The sequence below is a fragment of the Pistacia vera genome, unplaced genomic scaffold, assembly GCF_008641045.1.
Source record: "Pistacia vera cultivar Batoury unplaced genomic scaffold, PisVer_v2 Contig166, whole genome shotgun sequence".
In the NCBI taxonomy this organism is placed as follows: Eukaryota; Viridiplantae; Streptophyta; class Magnoliopsida; order Sapindales; family Anacardiaceae; genus Pistacia; species Pistacia vera.
Genome location: NW_022195747.1, coordinates 201,278 through 226,377, shown reverse-complemented (window position 1 = coordinate 226,377; position 25,100 = coordinate 201,278). Strand labels below are relative to the sequence as shown.

The 25,100-nt window shown below is 35.7% G+C and overlaps 3 protein-coding genes and 3 pseudogenes across 3 annotated transcripts; 2 read left to right on the top strand and 4 right to left on the bottom strand.

Moving 5' to 3' along the window:
- The first annotated feature begins 7,474 nt into the window (after nucleotides 1-7,474).
- On the top strand, nucleotides 7,475-10,138 carry LOC116125488 (annotated as a pseudogene).
- A 626-nt stretch (nucleotides 10,139-10,764) lies between these two features.
- Nucleotides 10,765-13,001, bottom strand: LOC116125459 (annotated as a pseudogene).
- A 1,008-nt stretch (nucleotides 13,002-14,009) lies between these two features.
- Nucleotides 14,010-15,641, bottom strand: LOC116125458 (deSI-like protein At4g17486). Its single transcript, XM_031411172.1, has 3 exons — nucleotides 15,626-15,641; nucleotides 15,097-15,384; nucleotides 14,010-14,591 (listed from the first exon to the last, which is right to left on the bottom strand). Exons 1-3 carry the CDS (start codon nucleotides 15,639-15,641, stop codon nucleotides 14,320-14,322), a joined length of 576 nt encoding a protein of 191 aa, XP_031267032.1. The 3' UTR covers nucleotides 14,010-14,319.
- A 639-nt stretch (nucleotides 15,642-16,280) lies between these two features.
- Nucleotides 16,281-18,559, bottom strand: LOC116125479 (annotated as a pseudogene).
- Nucleotides 18,560-19,018: 459 nt separating this feature from the next.
- Nucleotides 19,019-21,922, top strand: LOC116125480 (NEDD8-conjugating enzyme Ubc12). Its single transcript, XM_031411191.1, has 6 exons — nucleotides 19,019-19,104; nucleotides 20,052-20,171; nucleotides 20,614-20,722; nucleotides 21,100-21,178; nucleotides 21,290-21,406; nucleotides 21,485-21,922. Exons 2-6 carry the CDS (start codon nucleotides 20,057-20,059, stop codon nucleotides 21,620-21,622), a joined length of 558 nt encoding a protein of 185 aa, XP_031267051.1. The 5' UTR covers nucleotides 19,019-19,104; nucleotides 20,052-20,056; the 3' UTR covers nucleotides 21,623-21,922.
- Nucleotides 21,923-22,169: 247 nt separating this feature from the next.
- Nucleotides 22,170-24,885, bottom strand: LOC116125476 (probable NAD(P)H dehydrogenase (quinone) FQR1-like 2). The gene is made up of 2 exons (XM_031411187.1): nucleotides 24,020-24,885; nucleotides 22,170-22,610 (listed from the first exon to the last, which is right to left on the bottom strand). The coding sequence occupies exons 1-2, from the start codon at nucleotides 24,556-24,558 to the stop codon at nucleotides 22,367-22,369; spliced, it is 783 nt and encodes a 260-aa protein (XP_031267047.1). The 5' UTR covers nucleotides 24,559-24,885; the 3' UTR covers nucleotides 22,170-22,366.
- Nucleotides 24,886-25,100: the final 215 nt, after the last annotated feature.

Below are 25,100 nucleotides of genomic sequence, written 5' to 3'. Positions count from 1 at the left end.
CCCTTGAGTGATCAGTGACGGCCTTGTAGCAGCTAGATCTGGCCTCTACGATGCCATCTTACGTGGCAACCATGTGCACTATCTCTTTATATTTTTTTCTTTTTGTTATTTTTTCAAAAGCATTAAATTTGATTATTTAGGATGTATTATGAGAATTACTTGTGTTAAAATTTGGGTTGAATGATGAGAAAGAACTAATGAAATTTAGTTTGAAGTTGAACTTTGAGAAAAAAAATTGATAAAAATTTATATTAGACAAGAAAATTTGATAGTATTTTTGGGTGATTTGTGAGAGGTTTATAAACTTTGTACGTGAGAAACATATGAAGTTTGTTGCAAAATGAGTGCATAATGAGTGAAAAATTTATGAGTTTGGCCTATACTATAATTTATTGAAAGGGTTAAATTGTCATTTTAGATTTAACAGATTTTAATTGACGGATTTGGACAGAATGGGGTTAAGCGCCTATTTTCCGAACTTATGGGTGTTTCTTGTAATCATCCATACCTATAGGGTTTACTGAAATAAATCTTTTTTCTATTTTTACAATAATTGTAAACATACAAAATTGAAAACTGGGGCGTTTGTCCGAACATATAAGCTCTAAAATCAAGCTAACTAAGCTACTTTGACCAAACATATTACCACATTACCCCTATTTAATTTTAAAGTTTCATCATATAATTCATTATATTTGTTCGTTAGTTTATTTTGTATAAAGAATCTAAAAATTTCATATAAATTTTTAATAAAATAGTTGTCTATAAAGTATTGGTTTACTTAATTTTAAAAGTAAATTATATTGTAATATGATTGAAATATATTTTAATAATATTGTAGTAAAAATTTGAGTTAATATAATTTATTATTTGATAAAATAATGCAGTGCCCTTTTGAGTCATTTTAATAATAAAGTATATTTATAAGCTACATTTTACCAAATGCGTCAATTACTTATCACTTATAAGTAGGGGTGTTAACGAGCCGATCCGAGTTTTTGGCTTAACGAGCTCAGCTCGTGAGAGAGGATTAATAATCGAGTCGAGTCGAGCCGCAGATTTTATGGCTCGGCTCAGCTCGAACAAGAGTTGGGAATATTTCGAGCTGGCTTATCGAGCTGGCTCGCGAGCCGACTCTCAAAAATTCATTTTTTTTTTAATTGCCCGGGTAGCGTGCAAGTCTGATACTTTGAAGCTTTTTGTAAAATTTTCATTTTCATTTTTGGCCATCCTCAAACAAATTTTCAATTCTACAAATTGTAATTTTTTTCTTCTCATGTCCTCATACATCACCTAACAATTAAACCTACTTAAAATAAACATTAAATCAAATGCTACTACTATTAACAATTTATCATTCAACATACTATATGTACCACAAATTAAGTTAAGTAAACTAAAGGTTTTTTGTTTAGTTCACTTGACTTAATTAAGTTTTCATCAAAACAAAATGGAGGGTTAGCATAACTATACATCAAGTGACATCCCCATCCATCACAAAATATATATAACAGCAAAAGATAATTGGTTGTATGTCCATTGTAGCCCCATTCCTCCTACAAACAAATTAATGTGAAACACATTAAGTACAATTGTCATTTCATATAAACCGTAAACATGAAAATTCAAACCTCAACACAAAACTAATAAATATAGACCTGCAAAATCCTATTGCCACGGCCAATAACTCACGAGTGAATCAACCAATCTGCTGACTCCCATCACTTGACAGAACAGGAAGCTGAATCTCCAAGTGATCCTCCTCTTTCTAAACTGAAAAAGGGATAAAAATAATCTGTAGTTTAGAATAAAGTAATTTTAAATATTGAATTAAACAAAACATGTAATCAATGGAACTTACTTTGCACCATTTCTTCACTCCATTTAAAGTGCGACACCAGTCATATCCACATAACAACATCTCCACTGTAGTTGGTGACAAAGAAGCTCGATAGCTATCAATAACCCTACTCCCAGCACTGAATGCAGACTCTAAAGCAATCGTAGTGATCGGGATGGCTATTATCTCACGAGCCATTGTAGATAATATAGGATACTTGGTTGAATTTGCCTTCCACCACTGTAAGGCATCGAATGAGTCATGATCCCCCACACACTTATGGCATCAGTCTCCCAAATAACAATCCAACTAAGACTTACTAGGCTCAACAGTTTCAACCATGTCCAGAAAACTGCTAAAATCATCCCAGGCCTCGGGTCCCTCACCAATGGCTCCATGTCCATCCCCTTGTGATGTAGAAGCACAAACGATAGTCACACCTTGATTAGCTTGAACATACTCCCCATATAACTCATATAATACATCCCAGACTGTCATCATATTTGCCCGTGCTTCTGTCTCAAAATACATCTTAGAATGCCCACTGAATAACCCTCATTTTCAACTGAGGATCCAATACAGCAGCCACAGACATCAATACATTACATTCCCCCCAATATTTATCAAACTTCTCTTTCATTCTCCTAACCATTACTCTAATAAAATCATCTTTAGATTCACTTTTATTATCCAACATACATTTCACTACACACACCTCCTTCAAGAATAAATTAGACGTCGGATAATCACTTCCTTAAATGAGTTTGGTTGAACCACTGAATACTTTTAAAATTTCACAGATTTTCTCCACTTTCTCCCAATCCTCGTCACTCGGATTATTATGATAATTGATATCCCTCCCTTTCAATCTTGGAAAAACGTTTTTGAACTTAATTGCCGTTGCCAACATTTCATAGGTAGAATTCCACCTTATTTTACAATGGAGAATAAGTTTCTGATACGGCAATTTAAGTTATTGAACAATCTTAGAAAATACTTTAAGCCTACTTTCTGAACTGTTGATATACAACACACTCTCATGGATGTCGTCAATGGTGTGCCTAATTTGATAAAGTTCATCTTGAACAATCAGGTTCAAGATGTGTGCACTACATCTCACATGAAATAGTTTACCTCTACAAAGGGGTTTCCCCGAAACTTCAAAATTTTCCTTCAAAATCTTAATCGCAACATCATTACTTGAAGCATTATGCACAAAAGTAGTATATGCCTTATTTGCAATTTCCCATCCCATTAGGCAGTTGAAAATGCCGTCCGCAATCACAATACTTGTCCGGGGAGGAAGTAGACGAATAAAGTTGAGGATATGTCTATTTAGCCTCCAAGTACTATGGCTCTGTTTGGTTCAAAATTTTAGGTTTTTGGGAAAAGTTTTTTGAAAAAAGGTAAAAAAAAGTTAAATTGGGCAGGTATTACGATATAGGATTTATAAATTAATAAAATACCCCCTATATTTATTTATTTACAAAAACACCCCTATATTAAAATATTAAAATTTAACAAAAACACCCCCAACCTACCCTCAAATACGGACAGCTGATCACCACCGCCGGAGGGTTGCTAGAGTCGCCGTATCGACGCATAACCGGCTGGATCTTGCCGGTCGTGCACCGATATGGCCTTTTTCGACCAGATCCATGGTGGATCTGGCCGGAAAAGGCCAGATCTGGCCGTATTTGCTGGTCAATGACGGCCAACAAACGGTCGTTGTTGATGGTCAACAACGACGACGACCGTTTGTTGGCCGTCGTTACCAACTGTTACGGCCAAAGATCTGGCCGTCAACGGCCAGATCTTTGGCCTTAGATCTGGCCTTTTTTGGCCAGATCCACTGTAGATCTAGCGAAAGAGGCTAGAGCGGTGCACCATCGGCTGGATTTGGCCGAAAAAGGCTAGAGTGACGCACCACCAGCCAGATTCAGCCGATAGTGAGCCATCCTACCAGATTCCGACCATTTTTCGGCTGGTGGCCGGAATCTGGTAAATGTGGATTGCTAGGGTGTTTTTGTAATTTTTAAAAAAATATTTAGGGGTATTTAATTAAATTAACAAATTTAGAGGGTTTAAAAAAAGTTGAATAATATTGAAAGTAGTATTTCCAAAAATCAGAGTTTTTGGGTATTTTACTGTTTAACTTTTTTGGGAATACTAAAAGTAATATTCTTAAAACTGAAACAAACGAAGTCTATCTATCCAATGCCCGATCAATACCATATACTCCATCTTTTGATTCCCTGAATTCCATAAGTCTGTAGTCAAACTGATTTTTGTCACACTCTTCAACAAAGTCTTCAATTTTGTCTTCTCAATTTTATATACCTTCATACAATCTTTTTTACAAGTATGGCGGGAAACAGGAGTCCATCCAGGAATCCCATACTTCATCATATTGTTCAAGCTCTTTTCCTCCACAACTGTAAATGGATGCTCATGCACGAGCACCCAATAGGCTATCAATTCCCTCATTTTCAACATGTCAAACTTCCCACTTAAAGCTGGCAAAATAGTAGTTGCAACATCATTACCGGCACTTGGAAAAGTAATATGTTGTTGCCTCATGGAAGCTTTTCTCCTTAAACACCGGCTTAAATGTCTATTAAACTGGGTGGTGCTTCCGGTGGCATTAATACACAACTTTACTTTGCAATGGATACACTATGCCTTTTTGGTACCATTAGGGAGTACCACCTCCTTGAACTCCGTTCATACCACTGATGTCTTCGCTCTTTTTTTCTTCTGAATTGGATTTTCATTTTCATCACCATTATTCGGGCTACTAATACTTTGCTCCATATTTATTGTGGTTGCATTCAAGTTAAGGTTGCCGCCAAGTGTATCAGTAATTGTATCTTGTATTGTAAGGGTACTTGAGGAATTACCGTCCATTTACAAACCTACAAATGGAAAAAAAAATTCAGCAATTTAATGCAAAACCAATATGAAATAATGTAAAACTATTACATTGCACACACATCAAACCAATACATTATACATTGTACACCAATATTGATTGTCACCAATATAATTTATTCTTTAATTAGAAATGTTGGTTGAAGAATTAAATGCTCTATTTATTCATTCAAACCGACTTTGTAGAATTATATGTCTTATGCTATTTATTCTACCAAATTAAAGATTCCTTCAAAACGCACAAGGCCCTTGGTCCCTACCACCAAACGCAATTTAGTCTCAAAACACATAAAGCCCCTAGTCCCCACCGCCAAACGCAATTTAGTCTTCACTACCTTTTACCCTTTTGCAATTTAATATATAACAAAGCCCCTTTACCCTTTTACAATTTACTCTTCATTGCCCTTTAACCTTTTGCAATTTACTCTTCACTGTCCTTCACCCTTTTGCAATTTAATATATAACAAAGACCCTAATCCCCACCACCAAATGCACAACCACAAACAAATGTATAAATTGCCCTTCTGCTATTTTCTGTAAAACACATCCCTACAAGTACAAGTCCACAACTACAACCACAACCATAGTCCACAAACAAATTAACAAACTACTTTGCAATTTCAATTTTCATGTAAACAAATGTCCCACAAGTCCACAACACAACCACAAACAAATTTAGTAAAGCAATTTAAACAAACAATGAAACAAACTACCCTACAGGCTACAACAGACTGCTCTTCAGTTTTCACAGACAACTCCTCATAGATAGTACACAAACGGTTCTTGTATGGGTTTCACAGGAATCACAGCAACACCACGACCACAACAAGACCCTAATACATTGTTTCACCGGAAAAAGCCCCCTATTACAGACAAACAATTCATGAAAACGATTCAATCATGACAAACAGCTTAAAAAATCAAAAGGGAAGCATGCAACCTGCAAACATTTGGACAAATCATATATATAACAACTGGAAAATTATATTGTGCATTAGTTGATAAACAACACATAATCTAGGTAACCTACCAATACTTGATTCAAAACTCAGCAACACAACACATAATATTACTTGTGGAATACTTGATTACATGTGGAGTCGACGGTCGACGGCGTCGCAAATCTATTTCACGGCGAACAAAGAAACTGACAAGAATCGCGGCCAAGCGTCGGCGAGACTTTAATGGGTTTGACAGCGACAACTCTACGACGCAAATTCGATAAAGAAGACGTTGTTGACGACGAAGAGTTGACGACGACTGGGAGGTGTGCTGGTGCTACCGACAAACCGTGCTAGGAATCGATGAAATTTATGGCAAATGAGAAAGTGTTGTGGCTTTAGGGATTAAAAAATGGGGAGGGGGGATTTTGTCATTTTTTAAAACTTTTGTTGTTAAATTTTCTATTTAATCCCCTGTACTTTAGAAAACCCCAAAAAACCCCCCGTTTTTTCGAGCCAGGCTCGAACTTGGCTCGTTTTGTCTCACGAACCGAGCCGAGTCAGACTCGAGCCTAGTCGAGCCGGCTCGCGAGCGGCTCGGCCCGTTAAGCACCCCTACTTATAAGTACTTTAGTCAACCACTTTGCTTGTTTGTCCTGATCAATTTATAATTTTTTTGGGCTTATAAGCCAAAAATAATAATAAATTAAGGGGAATCATTTTTATTTTTTTTTAACTTATAAACACTCTGCTTATAAACTACTTTAATAAGATATATTACCATATTATCCCTATTTAGTTTTAAAATTCATTCATATGAAATAATATTGTATCTTTTTTAGTCATTTTAATAATAAAATATACTTATAAACCATATTTGATCAAATGTATCAACTATTTATCAATCACTTATAAATATTTTAATCAAATATGTAATTATTTAAATTACTTTATAAACTAATTTTTATAAGCTCGACCAAATAAGCATATACCAAGTGATGTGGCTGTTTATTTGTCTAAGGTTTTCTTAAATTTAGGAAATTGAGATAAGTAAATACTTTCTTAGTACACTAAATTGCCACGTCATTTGGTTTTTCAAAATGTGTTATTCACCGGATTCATTATTAAAGAGGAGTAACCTTTACTTCCAGTTCCCGGTAATCTCTCTGTCACATCGGGAATTCGCCACGCCAAAGGTGTGTCCGATCACATGTATCTATCTCATCCAACGTTCAATACTCTACACGCGTCCAATCAACGGATCATCCTCTTTTCAACAAGATCCAACCTTTTCAACACACGTGGCAATCTCCTATTAGTGAGCACACAAAAACAAAACCGTCACGGGGTAGGGAATAAAAGGGAGACGTCCTTTTGTCCAAATGTGGATGACGATAATTGAGAGAGAGAGAGAGACAAAAGCAAGTAAAAAGCAGTGGCTTATTATTAGCCCCGATCGAACCAGTTCTGTATCAATAATTTTTTTAAATCAAAACTAAATCGGTTAATTAGTTAATATTGAACCGAAATTATACCAGTTCAATTTTATATTACTATATATTTTTAATTTATATTTTTTATAATCAGATACAATTTTATTTTTACTTTAATATTTTTAATAAATCAATTCGATTAACCCGTTTCTATATTCACATTTGCATATTTCTTTGAATCGAAAGTATAACCGGAAAACGATTCGATTGGGTTTCTACGTTTTTTCTTATATATTATTAAATATATTAAATTATAGAAACGCAGAACGAAGAGAAAAACACAAACACTTGCAACACGCTTTCGTTTCAGATTCTACGCCAACTCTTTTCTCTTTCTGTCTCGTGCTGTGCTTATCTAAACCAGACACAGTTGTTACCAGAGAGAGCGCTTTACCGTTTATCTTCAGCAGGTAAACCTTCACGTTAATCTCCGATCTTGGCGTTTAATTGATTTATTTGCTGTTTAATTTCACGTGCTGTAGCGAGCTAACTGATCCAGCTCTTAGCGGTGCGCGTGCGATTTCTTTGTGAATTTTGATTATTTTGTTGTTGTTTCTTGATTGGGTTCTCAGTTTAGGTTGTGGGTTTGTTGATGATTTGATCTGGGGTTTTTGCTTACTTGAGTTTTGGGTTGATTTGTATGTTTGTTTTAGTGATTGAAGGGTTAAAGTTGTTAGCCTTTTGGAGTTTTTATGATCTCGTGAGTTGGTTTTTTGTGGAGATGGAATTGTTTTAAGTGATGAAAACTGTGTTTTTGTTGTTTGATCTTGTTAGTTCGTGATGGGAAACAGTTTTATTATGTTTCAGTGAATTTTTTTTTGTGTTTGGATGTTCAATTTAGGTTTCTTTATTTTTCATTAACAAGAATTTGTTTTTCCAGTTGAGTTCACTTCGAAGTTAACCTTCGTGTTTACTTCAGTTTTACTCTTGAACTTTACTCGTTGGATTTGGTAGTTCTTTTCGTGCTTTGCTCTGGAATGTTGTTGGAGCTGAATTTTTCAAAAAATATTTCTTTTGCCCTTTTACATACCAATTTGACATAAAACAAAGACTGCAATGTATGATCACAGTTTGTTACTCCAGTTTACTGGGAATATTTTTAGCCTAAATCATGGCCTATTTGGCAGTGGACTTTGAAAATTTTGGGCATTGGCCAGACTAGTTTGTTTTTTGTGTGTGCTCTGCTGCCCTTAGTAATTAATGGTTGTATGTTGCTGAAGTTTATGATGGTTGTTGTGGCTTTAATGTCTTTGCTACTAAGGGAGTGTGTATGTGTAAGTGTATTATATGCATATAATAGGCATGCTTTGACTCTCTGTGGTTTTGACTGTAGGAAAAATGATTAAGCTATTCAAAGTCAAGGAAAAGCAGAGGGAAATTGCTGAAAATGCCAATGCCAATGGGAAGTCACCGATCAAGAAGCAGAGTGCTGGAGAGTTACGACTTCATAAAGGTTGTCTGTCAAATACGTTTGAATGACTTTTTATTATTGAGGCTTTTCTATTTCTATTTTATTTTTTATATTAATTCATAATGCCAGTTTGGTTTGTTGACGCATCCTCTAATATCAGCGAGCTTGGGGGGCAAAAACTGATCCTTTTCAACTTCTGTAAAATCTGTTAATAGTCGCAGTTTGATCCTACTTCATTAACTCTATAGACTAGTATTCCTGGCTATTGTTTTTCTGGAGAGTTGTCTGTGGCAGTGTTGAAATTATTTATACATTTTCCTTCAATTCCTAAAACCTAATATAACCTGCCATATGTATGAATTGATATTCACCTACTTGTACCTAAGTTTTACTTGTTTAACCTTATTTTAATTGTCAATTTGAAGTTTGCACTGTGTTAACTGTCTTAATTTTTTTGTGTTTCTCATTTCTGTAGACATCAGCGAATTGAACCTGCCAAAAACTTGTGGCATTGTATTTCCCAATGGCAAGGATGACTTAATGAACTTGAGGTTACTATTAGACCCGATGAAGGATATTATCTGTAAGTATACCTTGCCCATCAGTCTTCCTTTCATTATTTTTTTCTTCAGATATCTACTGTCTGATCATAAAGGATTTGTTATTTGAAGCAGAACTTCTATATCAGGATTGAGAACCTATAAGAATTTTATATTGTGGGCACAATTAGTTTTTAATGTGCTGTAGGTTTTGACAATCAGGTATGTCTTGTGTCAAATAACGGTGCTGGAGAGTGCATTCAGGGGCCTAAAAACCAGATTTTTCCTCCATATGAGCACAATCTTTATCTCCTAGGAAAATTCTTGGTCTGAATTATCTTGCTATATTGTTATAAGTTGAGTCCAACTTTGCAAGTGACAGATACTTACCTAGTTTTTTTATTTTGTTGCAGAGGTGGTACATTTTTGTTCTCTTTTCAAGTGTCCCCCATCTACCCATGAGCACCAAAGGTGAAGTGCAAGACAAAGGTAACTAATCTAATCTTTTAGTTCCTGTTCATTCTTTATTGTTTCAACAATGTTGCCTGTTTGCTAGGCACATGTGAAAGGCACTTATAATTGTGGATTGAATTTGCAGGTGTACCACCTAATATCGACTTGGAGGGAAATGTTTGCCTAACATTCTAAGAGAAGATTGGAAACCTGTTGAACATAAACACTATTAATATGGACTGTTTCATCTTTTTACGGTATTGATTCTATTCACAACTAGTTCCTGTAACTAATTTGTTTGCATTCTACTTAAGATAGATTTGTGTGCAGCAACCCAACTGTGAGGATCCCCTCAATCACGAAGCGGCTGCTGTTTTAAGGGATAACCCGAAACTGTTTGAATCCAATGTTAGAAGGGCAATGGCTGGTGGATATGTGGGGCAAACCTTCTTCACTAGATGCATGTAGATGCTTCTTGTGTTGAAAAACACTAAATTTACTTTAAATTGGGGCTGTATATTTGGTCGCAAGGGTTCTTCTTCCATTCTTGTGTGCTGTTGTGACAAATTCTCAGAATCATGCAAAGCACACAGAAGATGTTTGTAATGTGCTGTAACTTTGTGACATGTTGTGATATTGGCCGGGGACAACATTATTTTTCTTTATTTTGATGTGAATCAATGGGAGAAGCTCTAGACTGGGGAACTCTAGTCAGTGTATTTCCTTTTATTTTTATGGGGTGAAGAAGCATGCTTTCCTTTCTATATTGATGCCAAGAAAATATATGTTTCTGGTTTTGTGGCATCTCTCTCTTTCTTTCTTTTCCTGTTCTGACTATGAGTATATGACATTTCTTCCAAACACAATCTTAGCTTATAGCATCCGAGCTTCAACATGAGTTAACATAGAACACAACCACAATTTATTGATAATGAAGTAAATAGAAATACTACCACAAAAATTTGAAGGTATGTACGAAATAAATTCAAAGATTTGAACTGAGAAGACCTTCATAATCAACTCAAAATGGGAATTAACATTTATATTAAAGGTACAAACTGAAAAATGCTAGGCTCTCCCTCAACTATCTAAAATCTATAAACAGATGTAACAGAAGATGATCGCGGCAGAACAAAACTGAACTGTGTATGTGCAATCACAAAAGAACAATGGTGAGATGGAACATAAATGTGGACTTGGAAGGGCTACTGAGGCTGTCACTAGGATGGGCAAACCTCTTGACAATTGCTGCCATGTACTTCCCTGATGCTCAGCTAGAGCCAACTCTGTTTCACTTGGTTCTCTTGAGCCATCACCAGAAAAAACTCCTGACCATATGGAGACCCTTCTTTAGTGAGTCCATTTTGAACATCCAGCACCAAGGTGTAACCGATGGGAACATAGAGCATCCCGTGGTGGGCTAACTGAGTGATTGCTGTCCAGCTGCAATATGAACATGACAAATTATTTGGATTGAAATGTCGAAACAGCCATAGCATAAAAGGAAAGTTCCCCAAACAGGTCACTCATTTTTTAACACTTTCACTGGTATACTGGTTTATAGTCTATGGTGGGGGTCCATCAATCATCAAGTCTGTCTGCAGATTTCTCAACTTACTGAATTCGGGCATGCAAAAGTGGCATGATTATGAATGCAACTTTAAGCACTGCAAAAAATCAAAAAGTTAGAACAATAACCTATACAATTTTTATTAGGTCTGGATGACAACCATAGCATTCTTAGACAAATAAACAGACCACACCAGTGATGACCTGAGTAAAGCTTACATTCCTCAAGTTGAAATCCTCAAAAAACAATTATGATAAGTCCCATTAATGAGAAGATTTTAAGGCTGTGCATAAAAATAAGAGTCTACAACACTAAGGAACTTTTGGTAGATGTTAATAAATCTGTTTCCAACCAACTCGTATTACAATGCTGTTAACAGTAACTACTGATAGTATAATATTCTTCTTACCTGAAAGAGTCATATTTGTCCGGTCGTGTCGCAGAATAAAGCTTAAAAGAAAGAATTGCATTCTCAAGCTTCACTAACATTGTCTTTATCTAGACACTAACAAGTTTGAGACATTGAGCACAGAAAACAAACAAACAGGGAATGAAACCTAGCCACAACATCTGGATACTGATCGAGAAGTGTTATAAAATTATACTCAATAGGATAAACAGTTTTCACCTAATTTTCATTTAACTAACTATCAAAACTTTTAGGAGACCTCAAGACCCTGCTTTGCCAGGAGAGAAACATAATAACCATTTATAACCTCAAGAAATCCACATGTTTTCATCTAAATACTACAAAGGATCATGAGATGTAACCAAGAGCTAACTTTAAGACTTTACAACCTCAATAGTTCTTAGACAAGTCGAAATTTCTGTCAATTTATTCTCCTCTCTCCATACAAGTAATTCAAAGACCTAAGTAGAATAATCGGCAAAAGATTTTTAACTATTTAAATAATTTCATGGAGCAATACATAATATTCATATATAAAGATTCTATCTCATTTTTTTTGTTTGATATTCATGACAGTATCAACATCTAACCACAACATCAAAATCACAATAAGACAGGTAACCTTGCAACTTAAAAATATGGGATATATGAATATAAATCTAATCTTTTTCCATGTTAATTCCAATTCACCTAATTCAACCAAAATGAATCAAAGCCATCAAGAACAGAATACTCAAACAAATATATCTTTTGGAAAAAAAGTACCTAATCAAACATCAGCTATCTAATATCACCAACAAAAAATTAAATAAATAAATAAAAAGTAAACAATGTACTTAGCGAGTAGTTTCTTGTCCACCACCCTGAGTCCCATACCACAAAGAAGCCAGCAGGCACGCCTGCAAGTCGTTGATTCTCCCACAACGGAAATGTAGAGTCAAAAAAGGTTCATTTGAGCCGCCATGGAGCCAAACCTAGTTGGGAACCCAAACAACAACCCATCAGCCAGAACCAACTCATCAACACTTATCACAGGCAATCATCACCCTTCTGAGGTACTCTCATCGCCCAAAATCTCCACTGGCAAAGTCTCAGGGATCTATACAAAACCCCTTAACTCCATCTATGGAGTCAACTCCTTTCTTATTCCTTCTCGCCAACAACTCTACATGGCCATACATGAGTAAAAACAATGAAAATTTTCAGCTTCTTGATTGCTTGTATGTCGTTGTTTTGAAGTGGGGTTGTTGTGTTTGTTGCTAGAAGTTGCTCTTGAACAAGATTAGGACCATCCCTATCTGGGTTTGGAGATCTTGATCATCTGGTAACTTTTTCTTACTTGGTACACACCCACCTCCTTTACCCATAAAAATTCAATCTTGAAAGGGAAATTTTCTTTTAGAACAAATTATCAATATGGGAAAGTAATAGAATTGAGTAAGGATTCTCGAATTCAAAGCTCTACTTCAAAAAAGAAAAAAAAAAAAAAACACAAAGAAAGTAGAATTATGAAAAAATGGTGTGAAAGGATTTAAAAAAGAAAAAGAGATTGTGAATTTTGTACAAGTTTGTATGAATGTTCTAAGCTATGCTATAAACAAGAAAAACAAAAAAAGGTGAAATGGAAATGGTAAATGGATGTTGGGTGTCTCTAAGAAGCCTGAGTTGACCTGGCTTTGCTTTTGAGCTGTAGTTAGTTTGAAAATGGCTGGCATGTCTGAAGAATCGTGTGTTGTTTTGTTCCACTAAACGTTGTCGTATCACCTGTTGACAACAAAAATCTTTACAAACCGCACCGTGTTGTTTAAACTAAATGGCGCCATCTCTATCAGAGTTTTGTCTTTGGCTACTTGGTGTTGTGTATCGCACTAGCACTTCACAAGATATACAAGTATTACAATTATGTTCCATTTTCGATTTCGATATCGTTACGATCCTATATCACTATTATTCTATTTTTTGATCATCACTCACCAAAACCTCTCAAATCTTACTCTCGTCACCAATCGCCGACAATCAAGCGATTAAGATTTACGCAACCGTCCATCCTAAGTTAAATTCAGATCAATTCTCACCACCAAAATCCAACATTCTATCATCAAAAGACTCATCGACCTTCTCTCTTCAAAAGCCCCAACAGTCTGGACCAAATTTGTTCTCTATTCGCAACCAGAATATAAATTTAGGTAATAAAATAGTATTTAAAAGTCTGTAAATGAGAAAGTGTCATTAAACCGTTATTTGGATGGGAAAAAATAATCAACTCTTTACAAAATCCGAAAACCATGATCAATTTTTCCATTGTCAACTTAGAATTTTATAATATTATCGGATTTGTCACAATCCGAAGGTAATAATATTTATTAAATTGACTCGTATTATGTTTTCAATGCAACAGTTTAGAAATCACATTGACATGTGGGAATGTAGATGAGAAATCTCATGAAAATATTCCAGTAATAAATGGTGATACATTACAGGATGAAGAATGAGTACATGACTCTGTTTGTTACACATTATAAAGAGAACTAGCAAACTCCACACATGCTAGTAAAAACAGGAAAAAACACGAGTACAGCACTCTGTTTTCACAGTTTGAATCACAAACTTGACAGATTTTACATTTCAGAGGCTCACATAGGACAGGAGGTGATATCATCGACCGGATCCGAATTTCAGAGCAGATGCTGAAATTGGTACTTTTACAATTGATATGCATTGAAATGCAAGTGTTATAGTTTCTTCAATGAGGCATTTTTAGATAATTTCTTCATTGAGCCACTTTCAGACCTCTTCAACTCCCACGGCGGTAGGCAGCCTTTGTAGTGAGAGTGCAGAAACAATGAAGATATTGAGACTTCCTTATGAGGCATTGAGATTGATGACCAGCAACTAAAGGCAGTTCTTAGTCTCTTCTTCTCACTTTCACATCCTTGGAAATTAGGGTCATGTTGCACAGTGGTAGATTTAAGGGCTTCGGGAAGTATGCAGTTGCATAGTGAACCTACAAGGAAGACACAAAAAAAAAAAAAAAATTAATGATCCAAGATAACGGCATTTAGAAGATGCAAAATTACGAGGTCTGTAAAACCATAGTTGGGGCATGTAACAACAATATATCTCATCAATACCCAAAACTAAACTTTCCTAAGTAGGTGCTGAGATACTTATAATCACATTCACTTTGAAGTTATATATATTACTAAATCTGGTAATAGTTAATAGACCAAAGCATGATGTATGGGTGGCCTCGAGTACTTCTGCAGGCTCATGAATTTCCATGGTTGATGAACTACCCTAAGTGCAAGCTTCATTTTCCTTGAGAAAATTAGGTAGAATACTATTCAGAGTACAGGATAAATTCTGTCACAAACTGGAGAGGTAACATGTAGCAATGACAGGGTTTCAATCATTCATTTCTTAAGTCCTGAAATGTCTAAGCGACATTGATCCAACAAATGCATGGTCCAAATATGTTGTGAAATGAAGAAAAGATACATGTCAAATACCTATTCTTGCAAGACGATTTACCCATTTTGGAATTGGGTTCCCTGTTAGCTTATAACATATATCCTCACAGAAATGGTTGCAGTTCTTAGCAATCAAATGATATGTATCACCATTGTAGTTTGCAGACTGGCGCTCCATGAACTCTCTAAGCTCAACAGGATCCAAGCATGTTGTTCCCATGAATACTGACTTTCTAAACCTGAAGCCAGGGCACTGTCGTGGTTCAACATCAAAGACACCACTTGTTTGGTAATCATGTGCTCCAAAGGCATATTCTACACCATGGACTGAGAAAATGAGTAGAAACAGTCAGAACCCACAAAATTTTGAGATTGCATGATTAAAGAAGAAAACACAGAGAGCAGATTAAACACTTCTAAGATAAATAGATTACTGATGAGAAGATTAATCTGGATTCCATACTTAGAATTATATGGTAAGAAGATTAATCTGGATTCCATGCCATACTTTTTGTGAAGAACATAGGTCTAGATGTGTGTGCGTGTGTTGCATGTGATACATGCATGCCTGCCGGAGAGCCCATAATTTTTCCTTAGGGATGGGGAGCATCCACTTTAGAGAGAAAAAAGTAAGGATGCTTTCCTAATAAATGTCTTTCATGACTACTGTGTGAAGCGGAACAGAAGCGGCTGCTGTTTAAGGATAACCGAAACTGTTTGAATCCAATGTTAGAAGGGCAATGGCTGGTGGATATGTGGGGCAAACTCTACTAGATGCATGTAGATGCTTCTTGTGTTGAAAAACACTAAATTTACTTTAATTCGGGGGCTGTATATTTGGTCGCAAGGGTTCTTCTTCCATTTCTTGTGTGCTGTTGTGACAAATTCTCAGAATCATGCAAAAGCAAACAGAAGATGTTTGTAATGCTGCTGTAACTTTGTGACATGTTTGTGTATTGGCCGGGGACAACATTATTTTTCTTTATTTTGATGTGAATCAATTGGGAGAAGCTCTAGCTGGGGAACTCTAGTCAGTGTATTTCCTTTTATTTTTATGGGGTGAAGAAGCATGCTTTCCTTTTATATTGATGCCAAGAAAATATATGTTTCTGGTTTTGTGCACTCTCCTTTCTTTCTTTTTTCCTGTTCGACTATGAAGTATATGACATTTCTTCCAAACACAATCTTAGCTTATAGCATCCGAGCTTCAACATGAGTTAACATAGAACACAACCCACAATTTATGATAATGAAGTAAATAGTAAATACTACCACACAAAAATTTTGAAGGTATGTACAGAAATAAATCAAAGATTTGAACTGAGAAGACCTTCATAATCAACTCAAAATGGAATTACATTTATATTAAAAGGTACAAACTGAAAAATGCTAGGCTCTCCTCAACTATCTAAAATCTATAAACAGATGATAACAGAAGATGATCGCGGCAGAACAAACTGAACATGTGTATGTGCAATCAACAAAGAACAATGGTGAGATGGAACATAAATGTGGACTTGAAGGGCTACTTGAGGCTGTCACTAGGATGGCAAACCTCTTGACAATTGCTGCCATGTACTTTCCCTGATGCTCAGCTAGAGCCAACTCTGTTTCACTTGGTTCTCTTGAGCCATCACCAGAAAAAACTCCTGCACCATATGGAGACCCTCCTCTTAGTGAGTCCATTTTGAACATTCCAGCACCAAAGGTGTAACCGATGGGAACATAGAGCATCCCGTGGGGGCTAACTGATGATTGCTGTCCAGCTGCAATATGAACATGACAAATTATTTGGATTGAAATGTCGAAACAGCCATAGCATAAAAAGGAAAGTTCCAAACAGGTCAACTCATTTTTAACACTTCACTGGTATACTGGTTTATAGTCTATGGTGGGAGGTCCCATCAATCATCAAGTCTGTCTGCAGATTTCTCAACTTACTGAATTCGGGCATGCAAAAGTGGCATGATTATGAATGCAACTTTAAGCACTTGCAAAAAATCAAAAAGTTTAGAACAATAAACCTATACAATTTTTATAGGTCTGGATGACAACCATAGCATCTTAGACAAATAAAAAGACCACACCAGTGATGACCTGAGGAAGCTTACATTCCTCAAGTTGAAATCCTCAAATAAACAATTATGATAAGTCCCATTAATGAGAAGATTTTAAGGTGTGGATAAAAATAAGAGTCTACAACACTAAGGAACTTTTGGTAGATGTTAATAAAATGTTTCCAACCCAACTCCGTATTTACAATGCTGTTAACAGTAACTACTGATAGTATAATATTTCTTCTTACCTGAAAGAGTCATATGTGGTTCGTGTGTCGCATGAAATAAAGCTTAAAGAAAGAATTGCATTCTCAAGCTTCACTAAACATTGTCTTTATCTAGACACTAACAAGTTTGAGAATTGAGCACAGAAAACAAACAAACAGGGAATGAAACCTAAGCCACAACATCTGGATACTGATCGAGAAGTGTTATAATTCATATTACTCAATAGGATAAACAGTTTTCACCTAATTTTCATTTAACTAACTATCAAATACTTTTAGGAGTACCTCAAGACCCTGCTTTGCCAGGAAGAGAACTCAGTAATAACCATTTATAACCTCAAGAAATCCACATTGTTTCATCTAAATACTACAAAGGAATCTGGATGTAACCAAGAGGCTAACTTTAAGACTTTACAACCTCAATGTTCTTAGACAAGTCGAAATTCTGTCAATTTATCTCCTCTCTCATACAAGTAATTCAAAGACCTAAGTAGAATAATCGGCAAAAGATTTTTCAACTATTTAAATAATTTCATGAGCAATACATAATATTCATATATAAAGATTCTATCTCATTTTTCTTGTTTGATATTCACTGACAGTCATCAACTCTAACCACAACATCAAAATCATCCAATAAAGACATGGTAACCTTGCAACTTAAAAAATAGGGATATATGAATATAAATCTAATCTTTTCCATGTTAAATTCCAATTCACCTAATTCAACCAAAATGAATCAAAGCCATCAAGAACAGAAACTCAAACAAATATATCTTTGGGAAAAAAAGTACCATAATCAAACATCAGCTATCTAATATCACCAACAAAAAATTAAATAAATAAATAAAAAGTAAACAATGTACTTACGCAGTAGTTTCTTGTCCACCACCCTGAGTCCCAGTACTCACAAAGAAGCCAGCAGGCACGCCTGCAAGTCGTTGATTCTCCACAACGGAAATGTAGAGTCAAAAAAGGTCTTCATTTGAGCCGCCATGGAGCCAAACCTAGTTGGGAACCCAAACAACAACCATCAGCCAGAACCAACTCATCAACACTTATCACAGGCAAATCATCACCCTTCTGAGGTACTCTCATCGCTCCAAAATCTCCACTGGCAAAGTCTCAGGGACTCTATACAAAACCCCTTCAACTCCATCTATGGAGTCAACTCCTTTCTTTATCCTTCTCGCCAAAACTCACATGGCCATACATTGAGTAAAAACAATGAAAATTTCAGCTTGATTGCTTGTATGTCGTGTTTTTGAAGTGGGGTTGTTGTGTTTGTTGCTAGAAGTTGCTCTGAACAAGATTAGGACCATCCCTATCTGGGTTTGGATGATCTTGATCATCTGGTACTTTTTCTTACTTGGTACACCCACCTCCTTTACCCATAAAAATTCACTCTGAAACTGAAATTTTCCTTTAGAACAAATTATCAATCTGGAAAAACAGAATTGAGTAAGGATTCTCGAATTCAGAGCTCTACTTCAAAAAGAAAAAAAAAAAAAAAAACACAAAGGAAGTAGAATTACGAAAAAATGGTGTGAAAGGATTTAAAAAAGAAAAGAGAGTGAATTTTGTACAAGTTCGTGTGAATGTTCTAAGCTATGCTTAAACAAGAAAAACATAGAAGGTGAAATGGAAATGGTAAATGGATGTTGGGTGTATCGACTCTTTTCTCTCTCTCGTCTCGTGCTGTGCTTATCTAAACCAGACACAGTTGTTACCAGAGAGAGCGCTTTACCGTTTATCTTCAGCAGGTAAACCTTTCACGTTAATCTCCGATCTTGGCGTTTTAATTGATTTATTTGCTGTTTAATTTCACGTGCTGTAGCGAGCTAACCTGATCCAGCTCTTAGCGTGCGCGGCTGATTTCTTTTGTGAATTTTGATTTATTTTGTTGTTGTTTCTTGATTGGGTTCTCAGTTTTAGGTTGTGGGTTGTTTGATGATTTTGATCTGGGGTTTTTGCTTACTTGAGTTTTTGGGTTGATTTGTATGTTTTGTTTTAGTGATGATTGAAGGGTTAAAGTTGTTAGCCTTTTGGAGTTTTTATGATCTCTGTGAGTTGAGTTTTTTTGTGGAGATGGAATTGTTTTAAGTGATGAAAACTGTGTTTTTGTTGTTTGATCTTGTTAGCTCGTGATGGGAAACAGTTTTTATTATTGTTCAGTGAATTTTTTTTTGTGTTTGGATGTTCAATTTAGGTTTCTTTATTTTTCATTAACAAGAATTTTGTTTTTCCAGTTGAGTTCACTTCGAAGTTAACCTTCGTGTTTACTTCAGTTTTACTCTTGAACTTTACTCGTTGGATTTGGTAGTTCTTTTTCGTGCTTTGCTCTGGAATGTTGTTGGAGCTGAATTTTTCAAAAAATATTTCTTTTGCCTTTTTACAATACCAGTTTGACATAAAACAAAGACTTGCAATGTATGATCACAGTTTGTTACTCACCAGTTTACTGGGAATATTTTTAGCCTAATCATGGCCTGTTTGGCAGTGGACTTTGAAAATTATGGGCATTGTGCTAGACTAGTTTGTTTTTTGTGTGTGCTCTGCTGCCCTTAGTAATTAATGGTTGTATGTTGCTGAAGTTTATGTTGGTTGTCTGTGGCTTTAATGTCTTTGCTACTAAGGGAGTGTGTATGTGTAAGTGTATTATATGCATATAATAGGCATGTCTTTGACTCTCTGTGGTTTTGATCTGTAGGAAAAATGATTAAGCTATTCAAAGTCAAGGAAAAGCAGAGGGAAATTGCTGAAAATGCCAATGCCAATGGGAAGTCACCGATCAAGAAGCAGAGTGCTGGAGAGTTACGACTTCATAAAGGTTGTCTGTCAAATACGTTTGAATGACTTTTATATTATTTGAGGCTTTTTTATTTTTATTTTTATTTTTTATATTAATTCATATATGCCAGTTTGTTTTGTTGATGCATCCTCTAATATCAGCGAGCTTGGGGGGCGAAAACTGATCCTTTTCAACTTCTGTAAAATCTGTTAATAGTCGCAGTTTGATCCTACTTCATTAAACTCTTATAGACTAGTATTCCTGGCTATTGTTTTTTCTGGAGAAGTTGTTCTGTGGCAGTGTTGAAATTATTTATACATTTTCCTTCAATTCCTAAAACCTAATATAACCTGCCATATGTATGAATTGATATCCACCTACTTGTACCTAAGTTTTACTTGTTTAACCTTATTTTAATTGTCAATTTGAAGTTTGCACTGTGTTAACTGTCTTAATTTTTTGTGTTTCTCATCTTCTGTAGACATCAGTGAATTGAACCTGCCAAAAACTTGTGGCATTGTATTTCCCAATGGCAAGGATGACTTAATGAACTTTGAGGTTACTATTAGACCCGATGAAGGATATTATCTGTAAGTATACCTTGCCCATTCAGTCTTCCTTTCATTATTTTTTTTCTTCAGATATCTACTGTCTGATCATAAAGGATTTGTTATTTGAAGCAAAACTTCTATATCAGGATTGAGAACCTATAAGAATTTTATATTTTGGGAGCACAATTACTTTAAATGTGCTGTAGGTTTTGACAATCAGGTATGTCTTGTGTCAAATAATGGTGCTGGAGAGTGCATTCAGGGGCCTAAAAACCAGATTTTTCCTCCACTATGAGCACAATCTTTATCTCCTAGGAAAATTCTCTTGGTCTGAATTATCTTGCTTTATATTGTTATAAGTTGAGTCCAACTTTGCAAGTGACAGATACTTACCTAGTTTTTTATTTTTGTTGCAGAGGTGGTACATTTTTGTTCTCTTTTCAAGTGTCCCCCATCTACCCTCATGAAGCACCAAAGGTGAAGTGCAAGACAAAGGTAACTAATCTAATCTTTTTAGTTCCTGTTCATTCTTTATTTGTTTCAACAATGTTGCCTGTTTGCTAGGCACATGTGAAAGGCACTTATAATTGTGGATTGAATTTGCAGGTGTACCACCCTAATATCGACTTGGAGGGAAATGTTTGCCTCAACATTCTAAGAGAAGATTGGAAACCTGTTCTGAACATAAACACTATTATATATGGACTGTTTCATCTTTTTACGGTATTGATTCTTCATTCACAACTAGTTCCTGTAACTAATTTGTTTGCATTCTACTTAAGACTTAGTATTTGTGTGCAGCAACCCAACTGTGAGGATCCCCTCAATCACGAAGCGGCTGCTGTTTTAAGGGATAACCCGAAACTGTTTGAATCCAATGTTAGAAGGGCAATGGCTGGTGGATATGTGGGGCAAACCTTCTTCACTAGATGCATGTAGATGCTTCTTGTGTTGAAAAACACTTAATTTACTTTAAATTCGGGGGCTGTATATTTGGTCGCAAGGGTTCTTCTTCCATTTCTTGTGTGCTGTTGTGACAAATTCTCAGAATCATGCAAAAGCACACAGAAGATGTTTGTAATGCTGCTGTAACTTTGTGACATGTTTGTGATATTGGCCGGGGACAACATTATTTTTCTTTATTTTGATGTGAATCAATTGGGAGAAGCTCTAGACTGGGGAACTCTATTCAGTGTATTTCCTTTTATTTTTATGGGGTGAAGAAGCATGCTTTCCTTTATATATTGATGCCAAGAAAATATTATATGTTTCTGGTTTTGTGCATCTCTCCTCTCTTTTTCTTTCTTTTTCCTGTTCTGAGTATGAAGTATGACATTTCTTCCAAACACAATCTTAGCTTATAGCATCCGAGCTTCAACATGAGTTAACATAGAACACAACCCACAATTTTATTGATAATGAAGTAAATAGTAAATACTACCACACAAAAATTTTGAAGGTATGTACAGAAATAAATTCAAAGACCTTCATAAGCAACTCAAAATGGGAATTACATTTATATTAGAAGGTACAAACTGAAAAATGCTAGGCTCTCCCTCAACTATCTAAAATCTATTAACAGACGATAACAGAAGATGATCGTGGCGGAACAAACTGAACATGTGTATGTGCAATCAACAAAGAACAATGGTGAGATGGAACATAAATGTGGACTTGGAAGGGCTACTTGAGGCTGTCACTAGGATGGCCAAACCTCTTGACAATTGCTGCCATGTACTTTCCCTGATGCTCAGCTAAAGCCAACTCTGTTTCACTTGGTTCTCTTGAGCCATCACCAGAAAAAACTCCTGCACCATATGGAGACCCTCCTCTTAGTGAGTCCATTTTGAACATTCCAGCACCAAAGGTGTAACCGATGGGAACATAGAGCATCCCGTGGTGGGCTAACTGAGTGATTGCTGTCCAGCTGCAATATGAACATGACAAATTATTTGGATTGAAATGTCGAAACAGCCATAGCATAAAAAGGAAAGTTCCCCAAACAGGTCACTCATTTTTTAACACTTTCACTGGTATACTGGTTTATAGTCTATGGTGGAGGTCCATCAATCATCAAGTCTGTCTGCAGATTTCTCAACTTACTGAATTCAGGCATGCAAAAGTGGCATGATTATGAATACTTTAATCACTTGCAAAAAATCAAAAAGTTGTTAGAACAAAAACCTAGAGTACAAATTTTATTAGGTCTGGAAGACAACCATAGCATTCTTAGACAAATAAACAGACCACACCAGTGATGACCTGAGTAAAGCTTACATTCCTCAAGTTGAAATCCTCAAATAAACAATTATGATAAGTCCCATTAATGAGAAGATTTTAAGGCTGTGCATAAAAATAAGAGTCTACAACACTAAGGAACTTTTGGTAGATGTTAATAAATCTGTTTCCAACCCAACTCCGTATTTACAATGCTGTTAACAGTAACTACTGATAGTATAATATTTCTTGTGACCTGAAAGAGTCATATTTGTCCGGTTGTGTCGCATGAAAGAAAGCTTATAAGAAAAAATTGCATTGTCAAGCTTCACTTAACATTGTCTTTACCTAGACACTAACCAAGTTTGAGACATTGAGCACAGAAAACAGACAAACAGGGAATGAATCCTAAGCCACAACATCTGGATACTGATCGAGAAGTGTTGTAATTCATTATACTCAATAGGATAAACAGTTTTCACCTAATTTTCATTTAACTAACTATCAAATATTTTTAGGAGTACCTCAAGACCCTGCTTTGCCAGGAAGAGAACTCAGTAATAACCATTTATAACCTCAAGAAATCCACATTGTTTTCATCTAAATACTACAAAGGAATCTGAGATGTAACCAAGAGGCTAACTTTAAGACTTTACAACCTCAATAGTTCTTAGACAAGTCGAAATTTCTGTCAATTTATTCTCCTCTCTCCATACAAGTAATTCAAAGACCTAAGTAGAATAATCGGCAAAAGATTTTTCAACTATTTAAATAATTTCATGAGCAATACATAATATTCATATATAAAGATTCTATCTCATTTTTCTTGTTTGATATTCACTGACAGTCATCAACATCTAACCACAACATCAAAATCATCCAATAAAGACATGGTAACCTTGCAACTTAAAAATATGGGATATATGAATATAAATCTAATCTTTTTCCATGTTAACTTCCAATTCACCTAATTCAACCAAAATGAATCAAAGCCATCAAGAACAGAATACTCAAACAAATATATCTTTGGGAAAAAAAAGTACCATAATCAAACATCAGCTATCTAATATCACTAACAAAAAATTAAATAAATAAATAAAAAGTAAACAATGTACTTACGCAGTAGTTTCTTGTCCACCACCCTGAGTTCCAGTACTCACAAAGAAGCCAGCAGGCACGCCTGAAAGTCGTTGATTCTCCCACAACGGAAATGTAGAGTCAAAAAAGGTCTTCATTTGAGCCGCCATCGAGCCAAACCTAGTTGGGAACCCAAACAACAACCCATCAGCCAGAATCAACTCATCAACACTAATCACAGGCAAATCATCACCCTTCTGAGGTACTCTCATCTGCTCCAAAATCTCCACTGGCAAAGTCTCAGGGACTCTATACAAAACCCCTTCAACTCCATCTATGGAGTCAACTCCTTTCTTTATCCTTCTCGCCAACAACTCTACATGGCCATACATTGAGTAAAAAACAATGAAAATTTTCAGCTTCTTGATTGCTTGTATGTCGTTGTTTTGAAGTGGGGTTGTTGTGTTTGTTGCTGGAAGTTGCTCTTGAACAAGATTAGGACCATCCCTATCTGGGTTTGGATGATCTTGATCATCTGGTAACTTTTTCTTACTTGGTACACACCCACCTCCTTTACCCATAAAAATTCAATCTTGAAAGGGAAATTTTCTTTTAGAACAAATTATCAATATGGGAAAGTAATAGAATTGAGTAAGGATTCTCGAATTCAGAGCTCTACTTCAAAAAAGAAAAAAAAAAAAAAAAAACACAAAGGAAGTAGAATTACGAAAAAATGGTGTGAAAGGATTTAAAAAAGAAAAAGAGATAGTGAATTTTGTACAAGTTCGTGTGAATGTTCTAAGCTATGCTATAAACAAGAAAAACAATAGAAGGTGAAATGGAAATGGTAAATGGATGTTGGGTGTCTCTAAGAAGCCTGAGTTGACCTGGCTTTGCTTTTGAGCTGTAGTTAGTTTGAAAATGGCTGGCATGTCTGAAGAATCGTGTGTTGTTTTGTTCCACTAAACGTTGTCGTATCACCTGTTGACAACAAAAATCTTTACAAACCGCACCGTGTTGTTTAAACTAAATGGCGCCATCTCTATCAGAGTTTTGTCTTTGGCTACTTGGTGTTGTGTATCGCACTAGCACTTCACAAGATATACAAGTATTACAATTATGT